At 50.3% G+C, this 21,878-nt stretch overlaps 1 protein-coding gene across 2 annotated transcripts in view; it reads right to left on the bottom strand.

Moving 5' to 3' along the window:
* The window catches only part of LINGO1 (leucine rich repeat and Ig domain containing 1), a 470,336-nt gene that overhangs the window by 49,040 nt on the left and 399,418 nt on the right, over positions 1-21,878 (bottom strand). Inside the window, exon 1 of one of the 2 annotated variants that reach the window (XM_038420510.2) lies at positions 797-1,461. The exons of the other annotated variant lie outside the window; for it this stretch is intronic. Coding sequence (XP_038276438.1) covers positions 797-802 — 6 coding nt within the window. The 5' untranslated portion in view covers positions 803-1,461. Of the gene's footprint in view, positions 1-796; positions 1,462-21,878 lie in introns of those variants that run through there. 2 annotated transcript variants of the gene reach the window in all.

Genomic DNA, 21,878 nt, shown 5'->3' with positions numbered 1-21,878 from the left:
GAAACAGGCGAGAGGATGAAAGGGAAGGGGCGGGGGGGGGGGGGGGAAGGGAGGGAAGAGAAGGAAAAATGAGGGCAGAGACAACAGAAAAAGCCAGAGCGCTTCTGCTGCCAGGTAGCCAGCACAAGGGGCAGAGGCAGCTGGCAGGGCTCTGGGAACCCATACCCTTGTAGCCCCAAAACCCAGCACACACTATACAACCCAACGTGCATACACGCAACTCACACACATAAAGGACCAACACACAAAACTCACACCTTTGGGAGAGAGAACCCCCTCTCTCCGGCCCCAGTTGACACCCTTCCTAGAACACTGACACAAAACTCACAGCCCTCCCGTGAAAATGCGCTCCCGCTCACACAGCCCTATAATGAAAAGGCCAGGACACACAATTGCACACCCATTCGCTAAACGATCCAGCCCCGCACATACCCGCATTCCACACAAAGACCCACCACACAAACTTCTAGCCCTCCATAACACACATACACCCCGAGTAAAAAAGCAGCACACACCCAACCAAAACCCCAGCACGCTCGCAACTCACACCCATTCAACGGGCATCCTCCCCCACATATTGACACACACAGCTCACCCCATCCATCCAAACCCAGCACACACGTACAAACTTCCCAGCGGAAGGCTGCAGTCCAAGTCACGCACCCCAGGCTGGCAGCTCCCCTCTTTTGCTGCCGGGCAAGGGAAATAGACCAACTCCCCCTTCCCAGAGCCTGGGCACGACCAGCCCAGCCTCGCCTTCCCGTCAGGCTCGGGCCACCCCAGCCCCAGCTCTTACCTGCATCTCATTCTCGCCGCTTGTCTCTCTCGGTTAGAAATGGCATCTCCCCCGGCCCCCAAATCCACCTGCAGCAAGGCAGCAGCACGCCCAGGCTGCGGGCTCCGTCCAGAGCCGGGCCCCCCTCCCAGGCCGAGAGCCGGGTCCAGGGTGGGGGGCGCTGGGGTCGCGGGCAGCCCGCTGGGCTCTAAGGGCGAGCTGCTGCCCGCACCCCCAGCGCGGCTCCCGCAGGTGGGCAGGTGGGCTTGAGGCTCCAGGGGGAAGGGGGAGGCATCTCCTCCCTTAAACCCAGACAAAAGGGGGGGGGGGTCGGGAGAAGCGGCCCCCCCCACTGCTCCTCCTCCGCCACTCGCGGTCCGGCCCCAGCTCCTGCGGGGCGGGGACGAGCCGGCGACTGAGCGCAGCGCGGCGGCGAAGCGAGCCTGCTCGCGGGCGGGCGGGCGGGCCCCCGGGACCAGCAGGGGCGGGGCCCCAGAGCACTGGGCGTGGCCAGCTGGGAGGCCGGCGAGCGCCCGAGGCCGCCGGCCGAAGTGGCGGAGCCACGCGGAGCGCCTGCAATCAATAGCAGCCCCCCTCCCACTCCAAAGTGGCGGGAAAGGCAGGGCGCGGGCGGAGGCAGGCACAGGCCAACCCGGGGGGGGGGGGGGCTGCTTGGGGGCGATGCCATGAGACTCTTCTGCCTGGGCCACCCCTGGCCTGGAGCTTCGCAGCGCACGTGCCCAGATCCAGGCTCTGGCACGGGCAGCTCCTGCCGGCTTGGCCGGGGGAGGGGTGCCCTGCAGGGGCACGCTCACTCTGCCAACAGAAGATAGCAGAGGTGGGGGGTTAAAGGGGACATAACCTTTGGGAGTGGGACACTTCTACTCACCCCTCACCTGGAAAGGGTGCTGGGCTCTAGGGTTCTCCCACCCTCACCTCACCAGGAGGTGCCAGCTTGTCTTGGGCACGGAGGCCAACCGCAAAGCCCATGTTCGCGAGGCTTTCTCCCTGGACTCCGGCTCCGAGACCAGCGACCCAGGAGTCCCGGCCCGTGCTGGGCAAGATACGGCTATGCCGGCCACACCGCTGGGAGCTAAGAAGTTTCATACGCTCCCTGTCCTCCTTGACAGTGGACGGGCACTGTCTTATTATAGGTTTCAGAGGAGCAGCCGTGTTGGTCTGTATTCGCAAATAGAAAAGCAGGACTTGTGGCACCTTAGAGACTAACACATTTATTAGAGCATAAGCTTTCGTGAGCTACAGCTCACTTCATCGGATGCATTTTATAGCTTCACAAGTGATCGGCCTCCTCTCTGCTTTCCAACAGAGGGTGCTAATGTGGTGTATGCAGAGTTCAGCGAGGCTGTGGGGAGGGGGAGCAGAGATCAGGGAAGAATAATCAGAGGAATGAAAATGTAGGAACTGACATCTTTCAAACACCCCCATAGGATCACATGTAGGAGAAACTGCCCAGCAGATCCCAGACCCTGACAAGTTCCTAAGGTGCCAGAAGTACTCCTTTTCTTTTTGTGAATACAGATTGACAAGGCTGCTACTCTGAAACCTGGACTAGAGAGAGCTCTGCTGACAGCAATGAGCAGGGCTTTGTATCTGATACGGTACCTTTCATTTATAATGGACAAATGGGTTATAACACAGAGTAGGAAAAATAATACCTAGCTCTTATATGGCACTTTTTAGCCATAGATCTCAAAATGCTTTAGAAAGGAGGTCAATATATCATTAGCTCTATATTACAGATGGGGAAACTGAGGCACAGAGACTTGCCCAAGGTCAGCCAAGCAGGAAATAGATCCCAGGACTCCTGAGCCCTAGTGCAGTAGTTCTCAATTTTTTTTTTCTGTGGTCTACTTGAAAATTGCTGAGGGTCTTGGCTGACCACTTAATGATCTTTCCAAATGTTGTTTATACCATTAGCTAACTATTGTAAAGCACTTTGGATAAAAGCACTATATAAAAAAAACCTTAATAATTAACATTCTTTTGTTCTACAAATAAAAGCACACAACTCATATTTTAATATCAGTAGTCTTATCTTTCTAATGCGATGGATGTGCCCTCTCTCCCCAGCCGTGGCAGCCCCCGAGCTGGGGCTGGGAAGGAGAGGGGTATCTTCCCCACCGCAGCAGCCATAGAGCTGAGGCTGGGAAGGAGGGCCATCTCTCCCCGGCAGCCACAGCCCTGGAGCTGGGGAAAGTCGCCTCTTTCTTTGGCCGCCATAGCCCTGCACATCCCAAATTCCCCCCACTCCCTTTTTCTAACCCCACTGCCCTCTCCCACCTACCCCCTATTCCCCCCAAGGCCACCCCCTCACCTTACATGTGCGTCTTCTCCTGTGTCCAGGCACCTAATTAGTGGAGTCACGCCTGCGCGGCTCCACTAATTAGGTGGGTGGCCCTTCACTCTCTTGTGTGTGGCCGCCAAGGCGCACAGCTTAGAGGGAACTATCTGTGGACCACCTGAATGGAGCTCGTGGACCACTTGTGGTCTGCGGACCACAGTTTGAGAACCTCTGCCCTAGAGCAGTGCTCTACTAACTGGGCCATCCTTAGCAATTATGTTCCAGATATCTCAAAGCACTTTGCAAAGGGGAGGAATATTACCTCCATTTTACAGGTGAGGAAACTGAGGCACAGAGAGGCTAAGTACCTGCTCCAATACCACACAGTAAGTTAGTGTCCAGGTCAGGAACAGAATCAACATCTCCTGACTCCTGACACATGTAATGGAGAATGGATTGAAGCCAGTACAACACCCTCTGCTTACAGTGGCTGTGGAAAGAAAAGGAGTACTTGTGGCACCTTAGAGACTAACAAATTTATTTGAGCATAAGCTTTCGTGAGCTACAGCTCACTTCATCGGATGCATTTGCATGTGGATGTGGGTGTTACAAAGAATGCAGCATGTAAGTTTGTCATTGCGAGAAATGGGGAGGCAGCCATGACAAACTAAAATGTGGGGTGGCTTTGCCTCTGCATCAAGCCCAACCCGCACTGAACCTTTCATGCTAAACTCCCTACAGCCACGCAGCAAATTCAGACCAGCGTGAGGTTGCCTGTGGGGGCATCTCCCTTCTTCCTGCTGCGAGAGGAGAGCAGCCCGCTGAAGACACATGAACAACTGATCACCAGCAGTGGGCCTATTAAAGGCAGAATCATGTCAGAGGGAGGGATCTGGGCACTGTTGTGAACTCCAAAGCTTCAGAGGTTTCAGTAAGCTTCCAGGTTTTGGCTTCTTAACTGGAACCAAATGTCCAAACTTTCTGAGGTTTGTCCATTGCTATATTTAAAAAGAATGGGTTTCAGTGGACATAGCAATGCTCTCAGCTTATACAGCAGATACAGCTCCCGCAGCCTAGAATGTCTTATTATAACAACATTCATGGATTTGTCTAATGATGTCTCTTCCGTCCAAGGCAGTTTTCTCCGGCGATAATGGATACAAACTTTGTTTCTAATGTGCACTTTCACTTCCTGTTCCCCTCCAGAAGAGCTCTTTGGGGATCTTTACCATTCTGCCTTCCCTCTGCCCTGTAACAATCCCCAGTCACAGCAACCTTCCTTCCAGCCAAAGAGGGGCAGAAGCAGGGCAGCTGCATTCAGAATCCATTTCCACAGCCCGTTGCACTGGCCAACCAAGTTGCTTGCCAGGCTACCCAACTCCCACTTGAGCCTCTAGATGGGGCCTGGATGGCTATTTCTGGCTGCAGAAGCTTTCAATAATAATCATCTGGCCTTAATCCACAAGCCATGTAAGTGAGCCACTGATGGATATGGGAAAAGGGCTAAGATTCCCAGACAGTGAGGTGCTCCCACAGGCTTCCCTCAAGCAAACGCAAACAAAGTGACTCTTTGGGGCCCTGCCCTTATGAGGGCTCTGCCATTGTGCAACAACTTGCGATCTCACCTGCTGACCCAGACTCCTCCTTTGGCATCGGGACCAGAGTGGAAATGAATCCCGGCACAACTCCCATCTCCAGTGTGACAGGCGGGGAGGCTGAGCACCCCTTCCAGCAGCCAAGTCAGAGGTTACCACCTCTGTCCTCCCTCAGCTAACTTAAGTCCCTGCAAATTGTAAGGCGTTTCCTGACTGGCTCCCAGGAAGAATGGGCTGAGCCTTATTGCCCACGAGACACCCTCAGACCCAGAATAGATACAGATTGTTATCCTCCTGTATGTTCCCAAAGGATCCCTGCAAACTGAAATGAAATAAACAAAGGGAAGAAGACAAGACTTGCCAGACTAGGTTTAAATCACCTATAATAACTTCAGTTATTTCTGCTCAGAGCTCTGTGCCCTTACACACACACACACACACACTCTCTCTCTCTATCCTCTTACATATGATCTATTCTCTTTGGATATTACAGATGATAAATATAAGAATACAGATCAAATGAAGCACAGATGTGCTCACTATACCAAAGATCACCATTGCAGTATATACAGTATGTGCGTGCACACAAAACCCTTTCACTTTTGAGGTCAAGGGAACTTCAATGCAGTCTTTTTCAGTGGGTCTCAGATCTTTACACAAGATCAACATCTATTACTATTATTATTATCGTGCATATTTAAACAGCACCACAAATGTAAATGGCCCTTTACAAACATAGACAAAGCATGCTTCCGGTTCCAAAGAGCTGACAATCTGAATTATGCAAGCCAAGCAAACCCATGGCAAACAACAGTTTAGATTGCCAGCTCTTCAGGGTGGGAAAAGAGTCTGATATCTGTTTTACAAGCCCCATTGAAATGGATGGAGCGGTATAGTATTTTCTACAGAGCAGGGTAAGACCTATGTAGAGAAGACACCACCTAATTCATCTTGATCCACCAAAAGATGTAATATGCGCATCCTGTATATATATATTACCAAGATGATACTGTTGCTAGCAGATGACTAAGACAATACTGTATTACCACCATCATTTGCTCCTATGGTGCTTCCAAGTTGGGGATGGGGTGACTTGTCTTGCACAGCTCAGAACATGCTGTTGACACCTAACACCTTTAATAGTAATGACAACACTTCTGAGAGAGGGAGCCTGGGGCTTCGTAATGAGAAGAGGCGGGTTTTAGGGGGTAAGATACTTTGGAGCATAAACAGAAATAGGATATGTGCGTATTTGTAATTTAGAAATGTGTTGGAGAGAGAGGGATAGAAAGAGAGTTGGGGTGGGGGGGAGAGTATCAGGGAAATGAGATCAATGGGGATGCATGGAGCATCCTGCATCAATGCTTTTGATCTGCCAAACTTGAGACAAAATGCTCCCCCACCCCGACCTCACAATATTAGCACCAGAAGCTGAAAATGATGTGGGATCAATTGCCTTCGCATAAATCATCTTTTTTTACAACTTCAGTTTAGGTATTTTCCTAATGACTCTGGTGTTGATAAAATAACACAGCGGGAAAAGCAAGAAAACATTAAGTACATGAGGGATGGAGGTAAATTTGAATCTAAAAACAATCTATCCTCTATCCTGCTTTTGCTCAGATGGGTGGGGATTTTACTGCTGACATGAGTGGTAGCAGGATCAGGCCCCTAATGAGGAAGCGTAGGCCGGAAGCTGAGAGGGTGTAGTCCGAAACTCACTGAGATACATACCAAGGCAGCCTCACTCCACGCCTCAACACTGCCCACTAGGTGGCAGTGTTAAAGAGTAGAATGAATCCTTGTGGAGGCTGAGTGAAGGGACCGGCTTTGTTGTTAATCCATGATCAGCACAGAGCGGTTGATGGAGGTCCCTTTATTTAGCAGCTCCCCTTTCTCAGGGAACACTCGGGAGTCCCACAGGCAAGGCCTGTAGGGGGCTACTTAGGCTAACCTGTCCTTATTGCAAAAGTCCACCAGGGGAGTTCACCAGACCTGCAGCAGGTGAGTTGTTGCTGGGAGTTGTGGCCAAAACTGCAACACCTCATTTCTCCATGGGATTGGCATGGGGGTGCACATGACATCTGTCCAGCCAAGGAAATGCAAATAATCCACACCACAGTGAATAGCCTGGTTTTGCTGCAGTTAGACCCATCCTGTATCATAGAAGCCAAATCAGCTGATCTGGCCTTTATTTTCCCACACATATGTAAATAGCATCCCAAGTCCTCCCCTTCAAAGCCACCCCATTACTGCTAAAGTTCCAGAGCTTGGGAAATTGGGTTCAGCTCAGAGGTGCAATGGTGAGTTCAGAAGCCAGTTATCCAAACTATCTGAAACAACTGAGCTCTGCAGAGCTGGCCTGGAAATTTCTGCTGAGGTTCCCTCTGCTTCCAGACAGGCTGGAAATACCTTGAAAATAGCTAATTTCTCATGGCATTTCAGCACTTCTGGTCCAGATCCAGAGCTGGTCGTAGGTCCCCATACTTTGAGGGCTCTATAGTCCCATGCAGGCTCTGCAGCTCAGGGGTCAGACCTACTTCTCCCTCCAGATGTGTTATGAAAAACCATTTTCCCCTTTAGTACCAGGACATGTCATGGCCTGAGTCTCTCCTTGGGCAGCCTGGGCCTCACACATCACAGGGCCATCCTTGTCCATGACATGGCTAGGGATAGCTGGGAGAAAAGGAGGTAGTGAAAAGGGAAAACACTTTTGTAACTCTTCTGCCAGGTGGTTAACTACAGCAAGAAGGGCTGAGTTGAATATGTCTATGGTCCTGCTTGATGAGCAACAAAACTGGCTCAAGCTCCCACCTGGATCTTTGGAAAAATAAGTAAATCCTCCTCCAATTTGCCCTTAGCAGGCAGAAACCCCGTACCCGCCCAGCTGTACGCATTCTGAGTCTATATACAAAACAAGGGGATATTAGGGAATCTAGGAAAATTCAGCAACACTATAACATTCAGATAAGGATTAAAGGCCCCTGTAAATCTGCAGGAGTCCATTTTTCTCCCTCCCCAGCAGTCTCTCTGAATGGCCATCAGGCAGGCGTTCCCTGGCCACGTCAATCCACCCAGTGCAAATGCCACTCAGAGTTCAGATTGCTGAATGGCAGTAGTCCAGCTGCTAAGGGCAATTCTCTCTGCAGATCCAGATCCAGCACTGCTGAAGCTGTTTGCCTAGTCCCACCCTGAGGCACTACCAACTGACCCAGCTTTGTGATTCAGCTTAATTTAAGTGCTGGATAGGGAGGGACCTCACTGAAACTGCCCCAGCTCTGTTACTGCCCCATGGGTCTCTGCTGGGGAACCCACCCTGCAATGTCTCCTCTGAGAAGTCCTCTCTGTGTCACAGGATCCTCAGGAGGGGGAAGCCAAGAGGATCTAGGACCTTGGGGCAGAGTCCTTGCTACCTGGAGATGTACTTCCTACCACAAGAAGAGAACGCCTTCCTTCTCTCTGCCTCGGAGTTCAGACTTCATGTCCCTACCTACATCTAAGGCCATGTCTGCACTAGCAAGCTTACAGTGGCACAGCTTTACCGATGCCGCTGTAAGATTGCTCATGTAGACACTCCATGCCAATGGGAGAGAGCTCTCCCATCGACATCATAAAACTGCTCCATGAGTGGTGGTAGCTATATCAGCGAGAGAAGCTCTCCTGCCGACATAGCGCTGTGCACACTACCACTTAGGCCGGAGAAACTTATGTCATTCAGGGGGGTAAGTGACAGAAGTTTTGTCAAAATAAGTGGTAGCATAGACATGGCCTTGGACTAGATCAGTTAGGGTGATTTCCAAGTGTGACTGGTGGCATTGTGGATATGTAACATATGTCAATGAGGCACTCTTTGACATTCTTTTTTCTTTCCAGCAACTCAGGGTGTAGAGTGCTCCTTCCATTCTGAAGCTTTCGACTATAGGCTTACAGGTTAACAAGGTAGTTACCCACATTTTCCAGCTCTCGGAGGCTGGAGGGTTCAGATCTATTCAGGTCTAATGGAGCTATTCATGATGAGGTCAGATGACTTGCCCACCCCTAAAGCTGGGGATGATGTTCAGACCTAAGGTTTGGTTTGTCATGTTGAATCCTATGTACCAGGGCCAGACCTGAAGTTCAATCCCTCCTCCCCGCTTCCACCTCACAGCCTGGTGTCATTTGGATACAGGGTTTTAGTTCAGGCCCATCTCTGAATGCTAATCCTCACACTGGCTTGTCCCCACAGAGTGCATCGGTCCTGGTAGGAGCCAACCCTCTCCAGTAAGGAGGTGCGGATGCTGGGGGAGGGAGGTAAATACTGTCTGTATCACAGCAGGCTATTATTAGCATCACCTCCAGCCAGGCTTCCTCTTTTAGATTACGCTGATATTGTGGGTATGGTTGCTTTGATTACTGAACTGTCAGAGCCAGACGTCAGGGGTGACGTGGGGGGAATCTGACCGGAGAGAGCTGGAACAGGCTGAGCTGGAGAGATGCAAACTCAGGCTAGCCCATGCCCAGGAGCAGGATGCGCTTGGAGTGCCACTCGCCTGCTGGGTGCCAGGCTGGGATGAGCAGAGAGGCTGTTCCCATGATGGATGGCTGGAGCAGTCGGGGAAACAGAGCTGGGAGCAGCTTATGAGGGGAGCAGCCCAGGGAAAGGTCAGGCCCCTCTTATGCCAACTGGTGACAAGAGTACAGTGAACTAGCTCCCCAGGTGAGTGTGTCTCCTGACAGCCCCTGATGTGATACAGAGCACAAAGAGCCTGGCCCACAACATGCGGTGGGACCAGCAATTACACTGCGCCCTGCTTGCAACCTGCCCCAATGCCCAGAGCCTGGGCTCCCCCACAGCTCACAGTGAGCCTGCTCACAGTCTGTGGCAATGCCCAACATTCACGCCAAGCTTTACCAATAGCTAATGTGCTGGCTGAACACCAGGAAATAAGGAAAAAAGAAACGGGGGTTATACATGGCAGCACACAACTAGCGGTGTCCAAGTATCCTACCCATAATCTATGGCAGCACCTGATGCCCTCGCTGAGCCCTGCCAGTAACCTATGTTAACATCCAACTCCTCCAACAATCCCTGCCGATATCCCACAGTAACACCCGATTTCTCCAACAAGCCTTGCTGGTAACCCACTGTAACCCCCAACGAGCCCTGCCGGTAACCCCTGGTAACACCCGACGAGCCCCGACGGTAACCCATGGTAACACCCGACTCCTCCAATAATCCCTGCTAGTAACCCACAGTAACCCCCGATGAGCCCCATTGGTAACCCACGGTAACCTCCAACACCCCCAATGAGCCATGCTGGTAAACCATGGTAACCCCCGACACCTCCAACAAGTCCTGCTGGTAACCCACGGTAACCCCCAACAAGCTCTGCTGGTAACCCATTATAACTCGTGATGCTTCCAACAAGCCCTGCTGGTTACCCACAGTAACACCCAACATCCTCAAGAAGCCTCACATGTATCCAGTGGCAGTGCCCTATGGGCCCCTGTCTGTCATCCATGGCAGCACTTGATGCCTGTGCTGAGCCCTGCGCAATATCCATGATATTAACAAGCCACCTGTAACCCATGCCTTAGCCTGACACTGACAACAAGCCCTGTGTAACCATGACAGCACCCAATAAGCCTCACCCAGAATCTTCAACAGTGCCTGACGAGCCCCACTTGTCCCCCAGAGCAGCACGTCTCACACACCTTACCACGGTAGGACGATGGCTCGTCACATTGGTACTGAGGGAGGACGAGAACAGATCTCACGCCGGGAGAAAGTGCTTGCCAGTTTCAATGACTCCCAGGTGACTGTGCTGCTGCTCTTTGGAAGTGACATCCAGATGGGGCTAGAAAACCCTCAGCAATATCAGGCTGAGGTCTGTAGGCTGAGAGGAAGCTCACAACATCAATGTCGTAAAAGCAGGGAGTTATTAAAGGGTTAATCCTTAGTGACACCTCCCAATGTCCCCCTTTTGGTAGGTATTCCACACTTGGTGGCATACAGAGCCCCCAGGGTTAACACACCTGGCAGGCCCCATGCAGATCATGACTCGATCCCATGGGAGTGCCACATGCAGATAGTGCTGGATCTAGTTCCCGGCAGGAAGAAGCAGTGCCATAGCTCTCCAGAAAAAAGGGGGCTCTTATGTTTCTGAAGAAAATATACATAATATATAAAGGTCTGTGTTAGACTTAATGAGGTGCAATTACCCACAATCCCCACACATCTGCTCATGCCACAAACAGCAGCCCAGTATTTCAAGAACAGGGTTTTCTTTCTCCAAATGCAGTTGATTCTGAAGAGGGCTGCTTGGAAAAGTGCTGTGGGCCAGACTCGGATCCCGTTACTCCTGCTGCATGTGTTGCCTTTCTTCAGGAGCAGTCCCAGAAGAGTGAGGTGCCGCTAAACCAGAGTGAGGATATCAGAACCTGGCCCTCAGCAAATAAACATGAGAGATCAGTGGGTTCCCACTGGCGGGGCAATACTTGTGAGTGTTGCAGGGGGAGGGTGGGAAAGTGCATGAATCCCAAAAGCTTCATGAGCTTTAGAACTTATTCATCTTTAACTCTGTCCTGGGAACTTGTTATTCATTATTCTCCTCTCTCAAAATGTTTCTGTTGTCCAATCCAGGAGGAGAAACAATACCATGTGGTTCACCTGGCCAACAGCACATCACCAAAGACAGACGCGAATGAGCAGGTCAAATTATTCCATGAATCCTTCATGGATACACTGGAAGAGATTGATAATCCATTCAACCCAGCTAAAAAGGGCTAGTTTTGTAATGCCTGATACTGGAAACAAATAGTTCATCCAGCTTGATAGTTATGACCCCGGGTATAGCATTATGAGGCAGGGGAGCTGGGTACACCCATGACACCTTATCCAGAGCATACCCAACTCCCCCACTGTGGTTGGCCAATATTGTGCATGCATCACTAGGAAGTGATACATTTAGCATGAGCAAGGCTAATCTAGTAGCACTCTCACCTCCAAGCCAAGCCTGGATTCAGGCCTGGGCCTAAAGATGACCCTGTGAGCCTGGGACAGGGGCGGCAGCACTGATTTGGCGGAGACATTAAATGGTGGTCTGCATTTGCCTTATGTCACAGCACCGTCCATGCAAGGAACTCCAAAGGGTCTTTCCAAGTCATAGTTGACCCCAAAACACCCCTATGAGGTAGGTATTAGCTTCTCCTCTGCACAGAAAGGAGATTCACTCACCCTTTCCTCTTGACATACTAGCATTTGTTGTGGGAAAGAGGAACTAGCATCTGCAACTCTTACCTGCCCGCTGTATTCCTCCTTCAGGGTTATCAGATTAAAGGGCCATCCCTTCTATGAGCCTCAGACACATTGGGAAGTGCAGTTCCTGAGGTTGGAGGAGGGTAGAGAGGCTGTTGGTGCTTCTCCAGCCCAACCAATCTGGCTCACTCCCCTCTCTACTGCTAGAAATCACTGGAGTGACAGCTGGCCATTATAGCTGTTCTTCCAAACTCTGGCTTCGTGTCCCAATCTTGGTCTAGCCCAGAGGTGGGCAAACTACAGTCCGTGGGCCACATCCGGCCCGCGGGACCCTTCTGCCCGGCCCCTGAACTCCTGGCCCAGGAGGCTAGCCCCTGGCCCCTCCCCTGCTGTTCCCCCTGCCCCGCAGCCTCAGCTCACTGCACTGCCAGCGCAATGCTCTGGGTGGTGGGGCTGCGAGCTCTTGCTGGGCAGTACAGCTGCAGAGCCGTGGCCTGACCCAGTGCTCTGTGCTGTGTGGTGGCGTGGCTGGCTCCAGCCGGGTCGCACAGCTGCCTGTCCTGGTTCTCTGGGCGGCAAGGCTGTAGCGCCGCCAGCCACCAGTGCTCCAGGCATCGTGGTAAGGGGGCAGGGAGCAGGGGGGTTGGATAGAGGGCAGGGGAGTTTGGGGTGGTGGTCAGGGGTGGGGGTGTGGATAGGGGTCAGGGCGGTCAGAGGGCAGAGAACAGGGGGGTTGAACGGGGAAAGGGGTCCCGGAGGGGGTAGTCAGGAAGGGGTTGGATGGGTTGGTGGGGGGCAGTCAGGGGCAGGGAGTCTGGGGGCGGTCAGAGAACGGGGGGGGTTGGATGGGGCAGGAGTCCTGGGGGGCTGTCAGGGGGCAAGAAGCAGGCGGAGGGTCAGATAGGGGTCAGGGGCGAGGCCACACCTGGCTGTTTGGGGAGGCACAGCCTCCCGTAACCAGCCCTCCATACAATTTTGGAAACCTGATGTGGCCCTAAGGCCAAAAGGTTTGCCCACCCCTGGTCTAGCCCCATGGTGCACAGGAGGCCACAGAGCTTAACCCTGGGCAAGTTTTAAGGTAGGTACTCAAGTTTTTAAGCTCTCACTGTTTGCCTCCTCTTTGGAAGCTGATCTTGGAGTTGAGGGGCTTCTCCCCAAGACAGGGACTCTACCTCTTTGTCACTGAGGGTTACAGGAATTCAGGTGAGACTTGACTGTGCCAGGCGCAGGCAGTATCCTCATTTTGGTAGGAAGCGGGAGAAAGGAATTTCCTCACCCAGATTAAATCCAAACTCTGAAGGACGGCGGGAGCTGCTGAGACTTCCACATTCATGTGCCATCCCCCTTTGAGCAGTGGCTGTCCTGGCTTTGGATGGCTGTTTCCCAGTGAGTCTCTCTCTCTCTCTCTCACACACACACACACACAGAGGAATCCCATGGTGGTTTGGAAAGGGCTGAGTTGGCAGGAGCTGGATGGATTTTAATTATTCCCATTATTATTATAATCCCTTTTCTTTTAATTTTTCCCACATTTCTTGTAACAAATTGGGCTGAGGAAACATCTACAAATACCAGTCTCAGATAGCATGTGCTGTGCCTTGCAGCTATGCAAGCTCCCACCCTCAGAACTTGGAAATCGGAGGAGAACGGTTGCCTCTGCAGCCTGCCTCCTTCTCCTCTTCTCCTTTGTCACTGGGGGTGGGGGCCTGAGCGTCAGCTCTGCTGGCTGGGACTCAGCAATGGAGGCGGCACTGCATTAACCATGGGCTGAGATTACAAGTCTGAGCCAGCAGGCCACTGAGTCCTGACTCGTGTATGGCATTAACTAGAAGAGCAAGCTGTCCACCAAAGAGTGCTGTAAACCACTGGCTGCCGGGCTGCTCTGCCCCGGCTAGCAAGTAGGCCGGGGTGTTGTGATACTGGATATGGAGGTGGCAGGGATAGCAAACGTTGCCTCATGTACTCGCACATCAGTAGCATCTGGTCTAAAATGAGGTGTTTGCTGGAGGTCTTTGCAAGGATGAATGTTTCAGATTAAGGACTCCCTGCTTGTGCATTTGTGTGTTTGATTCTGAATCCTTTCTATGAAAACAAAACGACCCAACCTTTTTTTGGCTTTGCTATAGTGAACGCTGTCTCCTAGAATCATAGAACCACAGGGTCAGAAGGGACCACGAGGGTCATCTAGTCTAACCCCCTGCTAAGATGCAGGCTTTGTTGTGTCTAAAAGGCGCAAAACCAGCTCCAGTAGGGTATCCCTCCCTGTCCATCATACGGTCTCCTGCTCACTGGCGCTCTCGAAGGAGGAGGCTGGGAGAGTAGGAAAAGGAAAGGACAACCTGTAAATTTGGGTGTCCAAAATCATAGAGGAGCGAATCCAAAATCGTGGTAGGCATTAAGCCAGATTGAGATCTCTAATGAAGGTATCCACCCCTCACACTCTGAATGATATAGTGCCACCCTAACAGACAGAGGCTGCACAGGCAGAGAGATTCACCTGCACCTTTTCCTCGCTACCCTTCGGTCAGGAATTGTTGATGACGTGACTTCCACGTTGCTCGCAGATTTTGGTATGGCGTTTTTTTCCATCCCATCCCAGTTCAGAAGCCTGTTTAGATGTGGCCACATCCTCTCCTCACTTCATCTATTATTACTAGTGCCTCCTTGCATCATAGGAACCAGGTGCTCCTGCCACATTACAAAAGGTATTCCAGGGCTCATCACAGCCAGATGGTCCAGTGAAGATACCACTTCACGGCAGCCTAGTCAAAGACCAATGCTGTTGTATCTGATTTCACTAGGAGGGTGGTGAATCACTGGAATGCGTTACCTAGGGAGGTGGAATCTCCATCCTTAGAGGTTTAAAGGCCCAGCTTGACAAAGCCCTGGCTGGGATGATTTAGATGGTGTGGTCCTGCTTTGAGCAGGGGATTGGACTAGATGACCTCCTGAGGTCTCTTCCAGCCCTAATATTCTATGATTCTGTCTCAACCCTGGTAATTCTGCCCACCTAAATTCAGTAGAGTGTCAATCACAGGCAGTATTCTCCTTCACTCCTGCCCAAAGCTGGTAGGCAGCGAAGAAATGCATTGTTAAGCAGCTGTTGTTTTTCATCTCCGAGGGGGGTGGCAGGCGGAGTGGGATGAAAATTGTAGTGGAAGATAATCTGATTGTTATCACCTCCCCATGTCCATCTGGACAAATACCAACGCCCCATAGGAGCCCAATAAGTCAGTCCAATGGCTTCCCATTGCCAACTGGAGTGAATCCAACTACTATATTGTATGGCTTCTCCTCTTGCTTATTTAAATCAAGGGTCATTATCAAATATTAGAATAAAGCAAATAAAACTTGGTACCCATGCCCCCTTTAATGGGTCCCTGTCTTGGTGATCTGTGTAATCTGGAAAATCATGGGATAATGTAGGAAGATCCTTTGGCTAACCACTAGGGACTCTAGGATATCACCCCTGGGAGGGATATTTGCTTTCATTGCTCGGATAATTGTATTTTGTTATGCCAGTGGTGATATGACTCGAATAGGAAATTAGACAAGAGGTGAAAACAAAAGAGGAACACCCACCACAAAGCTCTCTCTTCTCCTTCCCACTCTTCTCCAAAATGACGCAAGGGTGTCAATCAGAGCATCTTTTGGGATGTGTGTTAGAGGCTGGAGTGTGACCGGGACTCAGTGCATCCAGATTACCCAGTGGCTGGCCTGAATGCCCAATGTCAGGTGCACAAAATCTGACATACTTCAAAGGTGAATTCAGCAGATGCCCAAGTGTCTGGGACCAAGGCCTTAATTATCAAAGAATCAGCAGCGGAAGGAAACGGCATATGCTAATGCAAGCCTCTCTCTGCTGCTCAATAGATCGACTGACTGTATGTTTTGTCTAACTGGCCAACAACATGCTGCATGAGGATCTGAGGAGAAAAGCTCCATTAAATTCTTAAGCTCACTGACACATATACAGAAGGTATGAATAACATCTCAGTAAGATCTCAGTGTCTATTGTAGCCCACATGCAGTAGATGAAAGATAATTTCTGGTACAAGAAAGTTATGAGAGTGACAGCTTTTTAACTGCACAGCGTAAGAACAGGAACCGTGCAATGGGACAAAGGAGCAATGATTAAAGTTCTGAGCACAAAGAGAAGAGGGCTGGGGTTTAGAACAAATGTGTTGAGAACATCAAAATCATGTCAAATGCTAATGCCCTAAATGAAAGGACAGTGCTGGATGGAGAAGGATTAGAAGCTGGTAAAAGAAATGTCTCACTGGGCCAGCTCACAAGTGCCCAGTGGCTGAGGGAAAAAGCAAAGAGTTGATGGGGGCTAGAGAGTTAACACTGGAATTAAAGAGCCTCCTCACCTGTCTGTTTATAAGAGGTGTGGATTCCACCGGCCACAGCTGGGCAGAGATGTGGGCACAAAGCCCAGCTGATGGAGCAAGAGCTGGCTGTGGGTGGCCATCCTGATTATCACTACAAAAGTTTTTTTTCTCCTGCTGATAATAGCCCACCTTAATCTATTGGTCTCGTTAAGAGTTGGTACGGCAACCCCCATTTTTTCATGTTCTCTGTGTATATCTATATCTATCTAATCTATCTATCTCTTCCTACTGTATTTTCCATTGCATGCATCTGATGAAGTGGGCGTTAGCCCATGAAAGTGTATGCTCAAATAAATTTGTTAGTCGCTAAGGTGCCACAAGTTCTCCTCATTCTTTCTGCTCAGAGGAGGAGAATGGGTGGGAACAAAGCAAGGTCGGAAGGCTGAGAAGAGGCAGAAGTGAAAATGTGACCGTGACGAGGGGAAGGACTGGGAGGCAGGCTCCTGTTGTAGGGCTTGTCTAGAAATTAGCTTTCTCTTTAAGGGCCAACACTACCCCCATTGCCCAGCCACAGCAGCTGAGCTGGCGTGTAGAAAAATCCTTTTCCCTAGCTACTGGAGCTGCTCCACAGCCGCTTTGTGGAGGCTTCTGGCTGGAGTAACCTAGGAGGCCGCAGGACAACCCCTCTGCAGTGGGAGGTCTGGACAACCCACCCCATGGCTTAGCCTCAGATCCCACTATCTCCACACTATCTGCCACCATACAGGCAATCTCCCGGGAGCTGGCTCCATCCCAGAGAGGGGTGCAAACCTTCTGAGGACCCCCTCCTTGATCCAATCTGTCTTATGCTTCTGGGGGAGCTATGGCCTGCGCCAGAAGGGGCTGGATTTGCCCATGAGTGAAGAAACCAGAGGAGCAGTGGCCCTCGAGCTGGCACAGGCCACTCCCTAGACCTTTGCTGTTGTGACCAGAGACTGCGCCTGTCCACTTTCCGCATCCTGCTTCCTGCTAAAATCCACAGGCTTTGCTGGGGCAAAAAGACAGCAGCTGTGGCCTCAACCATCATGGACTCCCGCAGGGCCCAGGATGGAGGATTTTGCTGTGTCCCGGAGGAGCAAGGAGATCCTGCCAAACACACGGAGAGGCTGGCCTGGAGCCCCTCTGAAAGGGGATGTTCATAGAATTTGCTGGGAAGTTCCTGTGGCTGCCATCTTGGGAGCAGAGCCAAGGTGGGGCTTTGTGCTGCTCAGAGTCCAGGACTAAGGGTGTCAGCTGCTTGTTAATATCAGATCCTGCTCTGAGCAGGTGTGAACCTGTGAATCCAGCTGAGCAGCTGGCTCTCCTCCTAGTGGACTCATCAAAGGCACTGAACAGAGATGGGGGGATGGGAAGGTTGGGTCGCTGTTATGGCTAAAAGATGGGATTTGGCACCAGAAAATTTGGGGTCAGATCTGGCTGTGCCACTGACTTGCTAAGTCACAGACCCTTTCCATGCCTCAGTTTCCTATCTGTAGAATGGGGATATTCCCATGTCTCACCTTCCAGGGCATGTTGTGAGGCTACACCCATGAATAGTTGCAAGGCACTTTCAGATCCTTACAATAAATCTTAGTAATAACCATAGTTATTGTTACTTCACACACATACATGCTCACTTAATACACACTGCACATGTAAACAGCTGCTTAGTGACATTTCCATGCCCAATTACACCTGTAGATCATTGATTCACATGCACAATGGGAGAGCAATTTAAAAAAAAACAAAAACGGAGTCTGCTTTGTACTTTCTTTCTTGCAGCCACCTTGGTGAAATCCACAGGGGCAATACGAAGAGCAGCAGCCCCTTCCTGTAGAGCCAGCCCTTCCCCAGGCAGCCCCCAAAGCATGCTGCTAAGTGTCCATGCCTGAACAGCAGCAGACAGGGAATTAGTACCTCGCTTAACTTCCCTGCAGGGGTAGGGCAGGATTGGTAGCTGAAGGCCCTAGCAGCAACTCACTGGGAATTCTGGGAGAAACCTCACCTCCTGGGAGCCAGAAAGGGGAGAATCTCTGGGTAGCCAGAGCCCTGCTTTGGGGCTTGGGGGGGGGCGCGTGGGCTGCTGTAGCCTGTATTGGACCTTTGTTTTTTGATTTCTGTTTATGTAAAAACATGTTATTACCTTTTTCTGCTACAGCTGGGGAAGCCTAAAACCTGAATAATGCTCTGGGAGAAACCCCACCGGGGGAAAGATTTATTGCTATGGTTGGGCTAGATTAGTTCACACAGCCAGCACTCAGCATCTGCCAGTGCACCTCAATCCCAGCCCAAGGTATACCCTACTATCCCCAATGTGCCATCCCCACAACTCTGCCAGTATATTTCAATCCCAACCCAACGTATCCCAGGGCAACAATACCCTATTCCCTAGATCTGCCCATGTACCTCAATCCTAACGTGTCAACTCTCCTCCCTGCAGCTCTGCCAATGCATCTCATGCTCTGACTTGCAGCATTTCTTCTTTCACTCCTGGGGCCTCAGACAGGTCTACCAAGGCACTACACTCCTAACCTGTAGCATCCCTTGCTACAGTTAACAAAGGCAAGGTGCTTTGGATTGTGTATGGGCATGGTTTCCACTTATAGTGCTGAGCTCCCAGAGTTCAAAGCGCAGCAGGTAGAAACAAAACTCAGCAAGTGGCTTGTTGGTGTAGGGGTAAGATTAGGGTGAAAACTATGCTGGGTTCTAATCCCTGCTCATGACTTGGTGATGGATGGGATGGTAACAGGGGTGCAGTGGATTCCCCATCATTTGAAGACTTTATTTACATCAAGACTGGATCTCTTTCAAAAAGATCTGCTCTAGCCCAGCTGGAAATTATGGGCTTAATACGGGGGAATTCAGTGCACTGTGTTATCCAGGAGGTAAGACTAGCTGATCCAAATGGTCCATCTGGCCTTAAAATCTATTGCAATCCTTGGGCATGCCCACAGCATCACCCTTTATTCTTCCAAGTCTGGGACTCAAAACAGAGCGCTGCCTATCGCACCTTGGTCTAGAGGTGCAGCGTTCTCTGTTATTACACACCCAGGGACCTCACCCGGCTCAGCTATTAAACCACAACCCTGGCTGTTCCAGATTTCCCTCTTTGGCACAAAGACTGTTTTTTTTGGTTTTGGGGTTTTTTTGCTCTATAGGCTCAAGAGCCCATTTGCTGCTGACATTCTCCAAAGGCAGCAGGGGCGGCACAAACACACCCTCTTCCCCCTTCAGGAGCAGACCACAGCATAAGCGGTTGCTGACCTGCTCCATTGTCCTGCACATTGTGCCCTGCATAGGCGAGGCAGGTTCAACCAAGGCCGGCACTCTCCCCTGTAACTATCACCTTCTTTAACGACCCTAAAACCCAGCTGTAACACTCGCTGTTTGTTCAGCCCCTGTCATAAGTGACTGGCGCCTTTCCAAAAAGGATTAAAAGCAGGAGTGAGAAACATAAAAGCTCGTGTAATTATGTGCAAAAATCCCCTTAATAATTTATAGAGGGAGAGAGTAAATATCTTTGTGTGTTATTCAAGTGTAACTCATTGTCCCGTTTGGCTAATACCCAGAGCGCACGCATCACGGACTTTATCCAGGAGGCTGTTTTGTCTTTAATACCTTTCATAAATTACTGAATTTATAAAGAGGAAACCAGGTGTCATGTCACTCCTATAAAGAGCTCGTTAGCTAAAACTAACGAAGGTAGAGACCAACGGCCTCCTCCCCCAGTCTTGTTTTTCTCCCCTCTGGCTGTTACTGCCAGCATCCATGGCATGGGGGGGTCCCAGGGTGAGGAAGGCAAAGAGGTTGCCAAAAATTAAGTCCCAGAGAGTGTGTCTGGCCCACGACAGCTGGCTCGGGCCAAGGGGCTGTTTAACTAAGTGGAGACATTCGGGCTTGGGCTGCAACTCACTTCATAGGGTCCCAGAGCCTGGGTCCCAGCTCAAGCCTGAAAATACACTGTATTTAAAGAGCCCCTTAGCCTGAGCCAGGTGAGCCCGGGCCAGCTGCCAGTTTTTAATGGCAGTGCAGATGTACCCAGAAAGTCTATGGTGGTGGGCTGTACCACAAACCCCTGAGACAAGGTCCCAGTTGAACATAGGGTTCCTGAGAGCCCTCTGGAGCTGTCTACAGAGCCTGCATGCAGGAGCTAGCTGAACGAGGGCAATGCTGTGTTAAGGCACCCATCCATACTAAGGTCAATGTCTGCTGACACAGACTTCTTGTGTGACCTTGACCAAGTCACGTACATTCCTCTGTACCTCCGTTCTCCATGGATATGATACTTCCTGACTTTATAGCTATGTTGGAAGGAGCGATTCTGAGATGCTCTGGTACCACTGAGCACTTGGCGGCTGCTGCAGAATAAAGCCATCACCAGGTGCTGTTTACATTTCTGTTGAGTGATTTAAGAAAACAAGAGAGGACAAACTGAATCATTGGCATTTTGGCCCATCTGGCTAAACCTCAGTAAAAGGCCCCGGCTGGGCCAGAATCTCTTTGTGTCATTTGTCCTCTTCTGTTTGCTTAAATAATTCAACAGCAAAGTAAATATTCCTTGTTGAGCTCTTATTTCTGAGGCTCTATTGGTATATTCAGAGTTGAATATATAGCGCATGGAGCCGTGTGGGTGCTAAGTGACTTGTTTGTACAGTTACCAGCACAGCAAGGCTTCGGAGGGTGGAACTGGTCCCCACACTGCAGTGGGTGTGAGAACGTGTTCACTCTGATACTATGACAATGGGGAGTGTCACAAACCTGGAGGTTTCAAAACACATGGCTAGCTGGAGAAAGTAGAACTCAAGGGAAGCAGCATTAGAAAGCACATGGCTGGGGGTTAATAGTGGCCGGTGAATTGATTTGGATATAGAAAGTACCAGCCTGAACCTTCTGTGAGATTCAAAAAAGCTCCACTAACCTTTTCCTCCCCCTCTATTGTTTTTCCTCTTTAAGGTAACTCTGGGCGAGAACTGATCAAGAATTTTGTTGAAAAATGCCAATTTGTCGAAGCTGAAAGTGTTCACAAAACAGGGTTGGGTTTGATTAATTTCCTGACCCCAAAAAGCATTTTGTAAAAAAGAGTTTCAAAATCATCAAAATATTTTGTTTCAACATTCCCAAAATGAAAACGTCCAGCTTTTTGGTTCCAAACAACTTTTCGTTTAGAAATGTAAGCGGATTAGACTGGGGAAAAAAATACAAAAAGAGACAGAGGTTTTGAATGTTTTGAAACATTCTTATTGACCCAAATGATTTCATTTAGTTGTTGTTTGCTAATACTTTCGAGTTTTGACTCTTCGTCCCAATACAAGATGGGAAAAATGTCAAACTCTTGAAAATATTAGTGGGCTGGGAAAGCTGTTTTTTGCCCAGCTTTACTCTGAACTTCCTGGCTAGGGGCTGGATCAAACACGCTGAGACAGAAGCTCAATGAAAGAACAAAGGGCATATTGCATTGACCACAGCATCTCCAAAAAACCCACACTTTGGGAAGAAAGCCCCTTCTCAAGCCATATTTGCCAAATCCAAGAAGTGCAGGTAGTTTGGATAAAGTCCAGATACTCAGCGCAAACCAAGGTGTCCTGAATTTTCAAACCATTGGAGATTCTCACATTCC

This window comes from Dermochelys coriacea, chromosome 10 (assembly GCF_009764565.3).
Source record: "Dermochelys coriacea isolate rDerCor1 chromosome 10, rDerCor1.pri.v4, whole genome shotgun sequence".
Taxonomy (NCBI): Eukaryota; Metazoa; Chordata; order Testudines; family Dermochelyidae; genus Dermochelys; species Dermochelys coriacea.
Note: the sequence above shows the minus strand (reverse complement) of the source record. Positions and strands in the feature narration are given on the sequence as shown.